The sequence below is a fragment of the Hydra viridissima genome, unplaced genomic scaffold (genome assembly GCF_058129835.1).
Source record: "Hydra viridissima isolate aposymbiotic clone 2 unplaced genomic scaffold, HvirCarnegie_v1 scaffold_1, whole genome shotgun sequence".
Lineage (NCBI taxonomy): Eukaryota > Metazoa > Cnidaria > Hydrozoa > Anthoathecata > Hydridae > Hydra > Hydra viridissima.
Genome location: NW_028324300.1, coordinates 16,960,488 through 16,972,362, shown reverse-complemented (window position 1 = coordinate 16,972,362; position 11,875 = coordinate 16,960,488). Strand labels below are relative to the sequence as shown.

The window sequence follows — 11,875 nt, the reverse complement described above, 5'->3', positions numbered from 1 at the left end:
TATGTCTAAGGTAGTTTTTGAACAGCTTTTCAAAGAAAGGTTAGCGTAGCTTTCCTCTTTTAAGTTTAGCTTATGTAGCTTGACATCACAAAACACAAAATTCAAAAAGACAAAATAAAATATAAGATAAACGTAAAATAAAATATAGATGAAGCTAAAGTTAGACTGCATAAAAAAACAACAACGTAATAACCTACTAGAATCTAATAAAACCCTATGCACAAATGTAGGTATGTTAGAGAGTAAAAGTGCATAAAAAGCCTCGCTACTTTGTTTAAGGTAGTTTTTGAATAGTTTTTCAAAGAAAGCTTAGCGTAGTTTTCCTCTTTAAAGTTTGGCTTATGTAGCTTGACATCACAAAACACAAAACACTAAAAGGAAAGGTAATATAAAAGTTAATCGTAAAATAAAATGTAGGTGAAATAAATGTTAGGCTGCATAAAAGAAAAAAAAAATCGTAACATAATAATCTTCTATATATGTTTGGATTGAATTAAATGAATTCCTTTGCGTAAATATAAGCAAACTAGTGAGAAAAAGTGCATAAAGAGCCTCGCTACTTTGCTGCAGAAGTAGTGGATGACTATATGCAATTTTTTAAAATCGTGTGCTATCTCTATCGATTAAGGTAGTTTTCGAAAGTTTTTTCAAAGTAAAAATAGTGTAGTTTTCCTCTTTTAAATCTAGCTTTTGTCTAGGGTAGTTTATGAATAGATTTTCAAAGAAAGGTTAGCGTAGCATTCCACTTTTAAGTTTAGCTTAAGTTGCTTGGCATCACAAAACTCAAAACTCAAAAAGAAAAGATAAAATATATGATAAACCTAAAACATAATATAGATGAAACTAAAGTTAGGCTGCATAAAAAACCAACAACATAATAATCTACTAGGCATGTTTAAATTGAATTAAATAAAATCCTTTGCGCAAATGTAGGTATGTTAGAGAGTAAAAGTGCATGAAAAGCCTCGCTACTTTGTTAAAGGTAGTTTTTGAATAGTTTTTCAAAGCAAGTTTAGCGTAGTTTTCCTCTTTTATGTTTAGACTATGTAGCTTGACATCACAGAACACAAAGCTCAAAAAGGCAAGATAAAATATAAGTTAATCGTAAAATATAGATGTAACAAAGTTTAGACTGCATAAAAAACCAACAACATAATAATCTACTAGGCATGTTTAAGTTGAATTAAATAATGTCCTTTGCGCAAATATAGGAAAGTTAGAGTAAAAATCCATAAAAAGCCTCGATACTTTGCTGAAGAAGAAGATGACTATATGCAACTTTTTAAAATTGTGAGCTATCTATATCGATTTAGGTCCTTTTTGAGTACTTTTTCAAAGAAAAGTTAGCGCAGTTTTCCCCTTTTAAGATTAGATTATGAAGCTTGACATAACAAAACACAAAACTAACAAAGGCAAGATAAAATATAAGGTAAACGCAATATAATGTATAGATGAAACTAAAGTTAGGCTGCATAAAACAAACGGGTAACAATACTCTTCTATGTATGTTTACATTGAGTTAAATAAAATCCTTTGCGCAAATATAGGTATGTTAGAGAATAAAAGTGCATAAAAAGCCTCAGTACTTTGCTGTAGAAGAAGTGGATGAGTAGATACAATTTTTTAAATTTGTGTGCTATCTCTATCGAATAAGTTAGTTTTCGAGAGTTTTTTCAAAGCAAAATTAGCGTAGTGTTCCTCTTTTAAATCTAGATTATCTCAAAAATAGATTTCGAATAGTTTTTCAAAGAAAGGTTAGCGCAGCTTTCCTCTTTTAACATTAGCTTATGTAGCTTGACATCACAGAACACAAAAAGATAAAATAAAATATAAGACAAACGTAAAATGAAAAATAGATGTAGCTAAAGTTAGGCTGCATAAAAAACCAACAACATAATAATCTACTAGGCATGTTTAAATTGAATTAAATAAAATCCTTTGCGCAAAAATAGGTATGTTAGAGAGTAAAAGCGCATAAAAAGCCTCGCTACTTTGTTAAAGGTAGTTTTTGAATAGTTTTTCAAAGACAGGTTAGCGTAAATTTCCTCTTTAAAGTTTAGCTTATGTAGCTTGACATCACAAAATATAAAACTCAAAAAGACAAGATAAAATATAAGATAAACGCAAAATAAAATATAGATGAAACTAAAGTTAGGCTGCATACAAAACCAACAACATAATATTCTACTAGTTATGTTTAAATTGAATTAAATAAAATCCTTTACGCAAATATAGGTAAGTTAGAGAGTAAAAGTGCATAAAAAGCTTTACTTTGCTGAAGAAGAAGATGAATAGATGCAACTTTTTAAATTCGTGAGCTATCTCTATCGGTGTAAGGTAGTTTTTGAACAATTTTTCAAAGAAAAGTTAGCCTAGTTTTCTTCTTTTAAGTTTAAATTATGTAGCTTGACATCACAAAATACAAAACTCAAAAAGACAAGATAAAATATAAGATAAACGCAAAATAAAATATAGATGAAACTAAAGTTAGGCTGCATACAAAACCAACAACATAATATTCTACTAGAAAAGTTAGCCTAGTTTCCTTCTTTTAAGTTTAGATTATGTAGCTTGACATCACAAAACACAAAAAGGCAAGATAAAATACAAGGTAAACGTAAAATAAAATAGAAGTCAAACAAAAGTTAGGTTGCATAAATACAAAAATTGCATTGCCAAAAATAGAATTTGTTGTCTGAAAGACCTTTTAAACTTTGTTTCTTTCGTTTTTTGACTTAGTGAATCGCGATCTGGTTTTTCTTAGGCGCGCTTGTTTCTTAGTTGTTTTTTTTGTAAAGAAACTTTATTCAGACGTTTTTTTTTACGCAACTCCTTTAACATTATTTTTAACAAAGTATTCTTTTATACGTGTTTACATTGAAATAAAACCCTTTGCGTAAATAGAGATAAATTAGAGAGCAAAAGTACATAAAAAGCCTCGCTACTTTGCAGAAGAAGAATTGGATGGCAAGATTCGTGTGCTTTCTCTTTCGTTTAAGGTACTTCTTGAATATTTTTTCAAAGAAAAGTTAGCGTAGTTTTCCCCTTTTAAGTTTAGCTTACGCAGCTTGACATCACAAAACGCAAAAACCAATAAGGCATGATAAAATACAAGATAAACGTAAAATAAAATAGAAGTGAAACAAAAGTTAGACTGCATAAAAACAAAAAAAAAAAAAAAAACATAATATACTTCTATGTATGTTTACATTGATCTAAACAAAATCCTTTGTGTAAAGATATGAAAAAATAGAGAGTAAGAGTTCATAAAAAAGCCTCGCTATTTTGCTGAAGAAGAAATGGATGTCTAGATCTTTTAAAATAAGGAACTTTTTGATTTCTTTTTCCGAAAAATGGTTGGAGCAGTTTTCCTTTTTTAAATTTCACTTATGCAGTTTAACATCACAGGAAATATTATTTTGCTTTTTAACAAACTCTTAAAAACATCAGAAGTAATTCTAAATGCAACTCTATTAAAAGTTTTCACAGAATAACAAAACGACTTCTTTTTTTTTTTTTTAAAGATAAAAAAAAGTTTGAACTATCTTTAAATAAGAAATGTGAGAACAGTTTAACAGAACTTCTTGTTTATTATGTCTTTAGCGAAACAGATAAAAATATTTGCAAAAGCATAGATAAAACAAACTACACAAAAGGCCCATCTTTATTGCCAAACTGAACAAACTTATCTAAACTACATAAATGGTTTCACGATATTGCCATATTGAACAAACTTTTCTAAACTACCCTCTTTTTGAATTTTTAGCTTCATGTTTTTAATTTTGTCTTTAATATGGCTTTGGTAGGAGTACTTTTGCAAGACATGAATGAGCTTGTCACTGCTATGATTTGCCAAGATGCCAAGGTAATCTTTGTACGAGCAACTTGAGCTTACATCTGTAAACACGTCTTGCAAGATGTATGCCAACACCAAAGCTGCACATCGTGGAAAACTTCTGGTGTTGAACCATTCGTTGTGGCCAGGGCAAGCATTCAGCTCTTCAACTATTTCATCTAAAATTTTACAAACTCAAGTCATAACACAAAGTGATTAAATCAAATATTCATTTGGTTCTGAAGTAAGACAAGATTTATTCTGTTTTTTTATTTATTTTTTTTTTGTTGACCTTATTGTTTGCACTGATAGCAATAACTGGTTTTTGAAAGATTACCTAAATGGCATTGGCTAACTTCTGCTTTGTTTTCCTTTGTTCTTGGCTGAGTTGATCCTGAAATAAAATAAAACCATGTTCATTTTTCTAATTCATAAAAACCATCAACAGTTTCTAAGTGTTAGAGATGATAACAAGCTGTGCATGATTTCTAACGGTGATGTTTCTAACTTCATCATTAGAAATCGGGTAGACACAACTTTCTAAAAGTGCACTTAGCAATGATGGCTAGTTTTTGTTAACAGTTAACCATCTGAAATTGTGCAAGAAGAGGTTTGTGTTTATATATCTTTGTATAAATTAGGTTTTACATTACCGATGAGTTCTTGAGTGAAAGATGGCATTTCCAACTTGATTTTTTTTCTTCTTGGATCTTTTACTTCTAAAACATAATCAGTTTTAGTATCATTCACTTGTATAAACATTTAAGCAATCACAGAATTAGTCCTGCAACAAATACATACACACTTCTGTGTTGTTTTTTTGTTTTGTTTTGTTTTTTTTACAGCTCTAACAATAACAATAGGGCAAGGAGTTGATTTGGGCATTTTCATTTTTTGAAAGCGTGTTGAGATTTGCATAAAAATCAAAAATCAAAAATCAAAAAGAATTTACCTCTGGATGTAGAGGCAAGACTTTGGCTAAATAGGCTACCAACAGATTGAACAGCATAAGGTGAGAGCTGCTTTGCAAGAACAGTACCAGCCTGTTGGACAGGAACAGCTGAAACTGGATCAGATGAAAGAAACAAACTGGGTTTGGCCAATGTTTGCTGAAAAGCAACAAGGCTAGGAGTCAGAGGAACAGAAAAGACCTCTTTTGAAGGACAGAAAGCGACTTGCTGAGAAGGAGAAGCAGAAACAGGTTTGGCAACCACTTGCTCATTAAAGTAAACTGGAGAAAGTTTTGCATGGTGTTCAATAAAATCCGGTTCATCAGGAAATAATGTTAATGCAAGAGGAGAACAAGCTGTGCCAACAGGAACAGCTAGAGTCTGATCTACATCCATACAAACAGCTTGTTCGTTAGGAACTAGTTGTGCAAGAGCAGGGGATAGTTCAAGAACTGGACCAGCGATTGTTTGTTCAGATGGAACAGACGAAACAGGAGTTGAGGTAGGTTCACACAAGAAATCTACGGCATGGTCGTTGCTATCCTCTAAAGGAACATTGTTTTCTACAGCTGGAGAAAACGGAACCACTGTGGTACAGCTGAAAGTAGCAGCACATTCTTCAGAGTCAGAACCGGAGTCTAAATCTTCCTCAAAGATGTCCTCAACCTCATGAAAACCGTACTCCTCTGCATTAGTTTGGAGCCAGTCCATCACATCCTTCTCCTTCTTTGGTGGTCTCTCAGACTTTTCAACAGTCAAAGACTCTATGACTCCGAAGGACTGTCCGATGCCCAGGGCAAAGCGCAACTCCTCTGCAGCGTTCCACTGGGACACATAAAAGCTATCCATTGTGTTCCTGCTGTGCTTCATGTAGAGTGTAGCAAACCGCTCGCGATCTTCTTTGCTGTTGTTGGCAAAGTAAGTGGCTATCGAACCGCGAATGCAAGTGGGAGTAAGACGCTTCATGGGAATGTTTACTTGGCTTTTTCTGAAGCAGGACGTCAGGCAAGAGGAGATAGCAGAGGAACCCATCTGGTAAACAGGCACTCTAGTTGCACCGAGTGTCACACATTCGTCTTTGTTGGGTCTCATCGATGGAAAAAGGGGCCTGTAGCAGTCGCTCAACTCCAAAACAGTCTTGGTGTCTGCAGCCATGTAGTGAGAGTCGTTGACAAGAAGGTCTCTGTATCTCAGCAAATAAATATCGATCAACACTTTCAAGTCGTTCGGCACTAGAATGTTTTGGCTCCGTACTTGTATGCTGTTTTGTAGCGCTCTTGCACAATGCAATATCCACACTCACTCTTCTCAGCAGCCATGTAGTCTCTAATGTTTAAAAGAGCAATGTTAGATTTTCTTAAACTGTTAATTACAGTGACAGAGAGCAGAAGATGGTTTCGTAGAGACACAGCATTGTCTCTAGTCGGTGTAAGAGACGGCTTTCTAATCGATTCCACTAACTGTCTTACGTATGCAGACTTGCCATATTCGTTCAGCAAACTGACATTGATGATGTTGATGCATTTTTTGCTTTTCACAAGGCTCCTCCTCAAAGAACGAAAGGGCCTCAGCACTTTTTGTAACTCCTCCACCTTGCAGCGCAAACGTCGGATGGCCTCATGAGAAAGTCCGAAATAGACATTCCTGGCTTCACTGAAACGAAACAGGAGACAAAGGTAGACAAGGCGGTTGTACAACGTGTGACAAGACATGGCTTTTGTTTGGTCAAGTTCACTCAGCTTGGAATTGAGCTGAATGTTTTTAAAGTGCATGGAAAAGTATCTATCCTCCAAAACGTTGGAATTGGTGAGAGCGTTCGGGTGCAGCGTCAGCGTGCTGTCACAACATGTCAATATTTCAACAACTGCATTTTTGTAGATCTTTGCTTGTGACAAAGTGTTGTTGTTGGCTACCACAAGCCACTTTTCAAAATCTCTGAAGAGCTCATCTGCTGACTGGTAATAAAAGTGAAAAGCATCTTTGTCCAGCTGAAACAAGAGTCTCTTATCTTCTGTCAAGACGGAGGAGTTGGAAACCAAGTGCTTTAAGGAATTAAAATCAGAGTCTAGGACGGATTCGGTGTTCAGCTCTTTGTTTTCTACAGAGGTGCAGTGGTTTGCAGAAGGAGCCTCGGACGAACCAGCAACTGATGAGGGCAAGCTTAAAAGAGGATCAGAGGAAAGAACCGGAGAAGAAAAAGAGGAGGAAGGCCCAGGAGCAGAGGATGCAGAGCCTGATGCAGACGCTTGTTCAGCTACTGGCTTAATACCAAAGAAGGCAGGTCGAATAAATTGAGGGACATAGAGCTTGTCGTTGTCGTATCGCTTTGCCTCTGCAATCTTTTGTTTGATCGTCTTGGAATCGTAGAAATGAGTCTCTTTCAAGTGTATGTCCAGTCGGTCGTAATACTTCCAACATTGCAAACAGGGGTAAGGTTTTGGACAGCCGGACTTGCGTTCGAGACGAGCATGCTGAAACTTCCTGACCATTGCAGAGTAAAAGATGGAAGCTTCATCCAAAGTCCAAGAATGATCTTTTTTAGTCAAGTGTCTTTTAATGCTTGTGGAGGAATGTTTGCACAAAGGCATCGGACAGCTAACAGCGTACCTCTTCTTGGTACCATAGAAAGGTACAACCCTGTTTACGGAGCCACACGCTGCAACTAATGCGGCCCTGACTTTGTTTTTGAGCTTTAAGTCTCTCTGTTCTTGTGACTGCCTTCTTTTCTTTTTTTTCGCTTTAGAGTTCGGAGAAGGGGCAACAACAGTGTTGTTTTCTTGTGAAGAAGACATGTTCAGGTGTTTGTTTGCAACGGTTTATGCTAAAAAAAAGAAGACAGTTAGTGAGAGTGTTTTTCTTCTGCCTGCATCCTGGAATCCTGGAATGTTTACAACTGCAGGGAAGAGCTGTGTTTTTTCGAATCCTCTGCAAAAGAGAAAAAAGAAAGAAAAGAGAGCAACAAGAAGAAACAAAGTTTCCACTAGCAAATGAAAAAGAATGAGAGCAACTAGCATTACATGCATGGTGGCAGCAGTGATTGCTATTATGAGAAGGAGAATGAGAAAAAAAAAAAAAAAAAAGAAACAAATAAATAAAGAGATGGAGTTTGAGAGGATCTCGCAACCATATGACTCAAAGAAAGAAACTGTGTTGAAAAAAGGCAAGAGAGGGCAAATAGAACTTGCTAACAAGGACAAATGACAGACATAACTACAACAGTAACAACTCTCATTGCAAGCATAATAACAACAGCATCAGCATCACTGACTCAGAGAGTGTTGACATAACAAAAAAGAAAACAAAAGTACAAGCCAAGTGGGGGAACATTAACAAACACTCATTGCAACTATAACAACAACAACAACAACAGCAACAGCATCACTGACTCAGAGGGTATTGATAAAAAAAAACAAGCAAAACAAAAACAAACAAAAAAACAAATAAAAAAACAAAACAAGCAAATTGGGTGAACAGTAACAACTCTCATTGCAAGCATAATAACAACAACAGCATCAGCATCAGCATCACTGACTCAGAGAGTGTTGACAAAATAAAATAGACAATAAGCAAGCAAAGTGGGTGAACAGTAACAACTCTCACTGCAAGCATAATAACAACAACAGCATCAGCATCAGCATCACTGACTCAGAGAGTGTTGATAAAATAAAACAGATTATAAACAAACAAAGTGGGTGAACAGTAACAGCTCTCATTGAAAGCATAATAACAACAACAGCATCACTAACTCAGAGGATATATAAAAAAACAAACAAACAAACAAACAAAACAAAAACAAAAAAAAAACAAGCAAAGTGGCTGAACAGTAACAGCTATCATTGCAAGTAAAATAACAACAACAGCATCAGCAACATCATCACTGACTCAGAGAGTGGTGATAAAATAAAACAGATTAAAAAACAAGCAAAGTGGCTAAACAGTAACAACTATAAATACAAGTAAAATGACAAAAGCAGCAACAGCATCACTAACTCGCAGGGTGTTGATAAAAAAAAAAGCAACAAACAAATAAAGCAAGCAAAGTGGGTGAACATTAACACTCATTGCAACTATAATAACACCAACAGCAACAGCATCAGTGACTCAAAGGGTGTTGATAAACAAAAACAAAGGCACAAACAAAACAAGCAGAGTGGGTGAACATTAACAACACTTATTGCAAGCATAATAACAACAACAGCATCAGCATCACTGACTCAGAGAGTGTTGATAAAATAAAATAGATTATAAACATGCCAAGTTTGTGAACATTAACAAACACTCATTGCAACTATAACAACGACTACAGCAACAGCATCACTTACTCAGAGAGTGTTGAGAAAAAAAACAACAAAAAAAACAAAAACAAAACAAAACAGAAAACAGAAGTACAAGCCAAGGTGGGGAACATTAACAAACACTCATTGCAACTATAACAACAACAACAGCAACAGCATCACTTACTCAGAGGATATTGATAAAAAAAACAAACAAACAAACAAACAAAACAAGCAAAGTGGCTGAACAGTAACAGCTATCATTGCAAGTAAAATAACAACAACAGCATCAGCAACATCATCACTGACTCAGAGAGTGGTGATAAAATAAAACAGATTAAAAAACAAGCAAAGTGGCTGAACAGTAACAACTATAAATACAAGTAAAATGACAAAAGCAGCAACAGCATCACTAACTCGCAGGGTGTTGATAAAAAAAAAAAGCAACAAACAAACAAAGCAAGCAAAGTGGGTGAACATTAACACTCATTGCAACTATAATAACACCAACAGCAACAGCATCAGTGACTCAAAGGGTGTTGATAAACAAAAACAAAAGCACAAACAAAACAAGCAAAGTGGGTGAACATTAGCAACACTTATTGCAAGCACAATAACAACAACAGCATCAGCATCACTGACTCAGAGAGTGTTGATAAAACAAAATAGATTATAAACAAGCCAAGTTGGTGAACATTAACAAACACTCATTGCAACTGTAATAAGAACAACAGCAACAGCATCACTGACACAAAGGGTGTTGATAAACAAAAACAAAAACACAAGCAAAGTGGGTGAACATTAACAACACTCATTGCAACTATAACAACAACAACAGCAACAGCATCACTGGCTCAAAGGGTGTTGATAAAATAAAGAAATAAAAACAAAACAAGCAAAGTGGGTGAACAGTAACAACTCCCATTGCAAGCATAATAACGACAACAGCAACAGCAACACCATCACTGACTCAGAGAGTGTTGATAAAATAAAATAGATTATAAACAAGCCAAGTTGGTGAACATTAACAAACACTCATTGCAACTATAACAACGACTACAGCAACAGCATCACTTACTCAGAGAGTGTTGAGAAAAAAAAAACAAAAACAAAAAAAAACAAAACAAAACAGAAAACAAAAGTACAAGCCAAGTGGGGGAACATTAACAAACACTCATTGCAACTGTAACAACAACAACAGCAACAGCATCACTTACTCAGAGAGTGTTTATAAATAAAACAAAAAACAAAAACAAGAAACAAAAATACAAGCCAAGTGGGTGATTACTAACAGCGCTAACAGCAGCAACAACAGTGTCTTTAGAAACAACAAACAAGTACAACAGCAACAACTGCTTTTACAGAGTATAACAATAACAACAACATGGCACTAACAACAACAAAAGGGTTGGAATAAAAACCTGTAGGCAAAAGGAGAGCTGCATTCAGACAAGATCGATTACAAAGAGGCTCTTCTTTAGGACAGAGGAGAAACTGCTTTTGAGGGACAGAGGGACTTTTGTTGTTGTGGTTGTTGTTGTTGTTGTGCAGAAACCAACAAACTTTTATTGAACCGAATATAACCGAATATAACCGAAAGTCTTGTTTGCTTCTGTTTTGTGCCATCAAGAAGGGAAAACAAAACATCACAAAACAAACGAAGCAAACGAAACAAACAAACAAACAAACGAACGAAACAAACAAACAAAAAAAAAAAAATTAAAAAAATTAACAAACAAACAAACAAACAAACAAGCAAACAAACAAAAACAAATAAGAAAAACAGAAAACGCAGTACCGAAACCTCGCCATTTTTTATCCTTCCTCAAGCTTTCTCTGGGCGCCAAAGACCGAGAAAGTTGAGCAAACGTGACGTTGAGGGGGGGGAGGGGGGTACTTAAGGACAGCAGACCGACCAATGGCACGCTTAGGAGAGACCCACGTGAATGCTACATTTTCTTTCTATGTACGCTGAATCCGCTCAAAGTCTGGAATTTCCAGCATTCACGTGTCATCACTCCAGCCACCAGATTGGCCCACACTTTGCACACTTTCAAGACTAGAAACTCACTTGTGCTCAATTTGAGCAAAAAAAAAAAAAAACTAAGTCTCGCATGGCGACAACTTTTCCAAAAGCAAACAAAGGCAAACGAAGGCAAACGAAGAAAAAACAAAAACAAATAAACAAAAACAAAACCGAATAGGGAGAGAGAGAGTGAGTCGACTCATTTCTTTCGACTGCCTTAAACGAGAAGTCTAAAACGTTTAAAAGTTGAAAACTAAGTTTTTTAAATGAACTGCACCGAAAAAACTTTACGACAGTTTAGCTGGTTAAAAACGCAGAGGAAAATATTTTATAAAATTTAAGCGTTCTAAAGATGTCCATTTTTGTTTTTGTTTTTTTTATTTTGGTTTGTTTCTGGCTTGTTTCTTTCTTTAAATTCTAGCGATCGAGCATATTTGAACGGTTTCATCAACCTGTCGGCGCACGTGCTCGAGAGCTAGAACTTTGATTGCTTTTGTTGTTGAGAATTGAGAATGTCCGAGCAGGTTTTTTTATCGATTTCATCGCTTGTGGCGAGGCAAAAATCAAAACGCTTTTTGGACGAAAGAAAAGAGATTAAAAGGAAAAAAGAGAAGAAAAAAAAAACAAAAAAATAGGTTATGTGTTATGAACATTTATTTTCTCACGCGATGACGTCTAGTTTTGTTAGAGTAATTAAAATATGGTATCAAGTTTGTAATTTCTATCTTATTTTTAGTTACGGATAATTGCCAATTATGTCACGTTTAGTATACACAACGCTGTTTTCTTA

At 35.2% G+C, this 11,875-nt stretch overlaps 1 protein-coding gene across 1 annotated transcript; it reads right to left on the bottom strand.

The window, feature by feature from the left end:
- Window positions 1-3,646: 3,646 nt before the first annotated feature.
- Window positions 3,647-5,942, bottom strand: LOC149893627 (uncharacterized). Its single transcript, XM_090091851.1, has 4 exons — window positions 4,788-5,942; window positions 4,489-4,554; window positions 4,173-4,229; window positions 3,647-4,014 (listed from the first exon to the last, which is right to left on the bottom strand). Exons 1-4 carry the CDS (start codon window positions 5,938-5,940, stop codon window positions 3,695-3,697), a joined length of 1,596 nt encoding a protein of 531 aa, XP_089947977.1. The 5' UTR covers window positions 5,941-5,942; the 3' UTR covers window positions 3,647-3,694.
- Window positions 5,943-11,875: the final 5,933 nt, after the last annotated feature.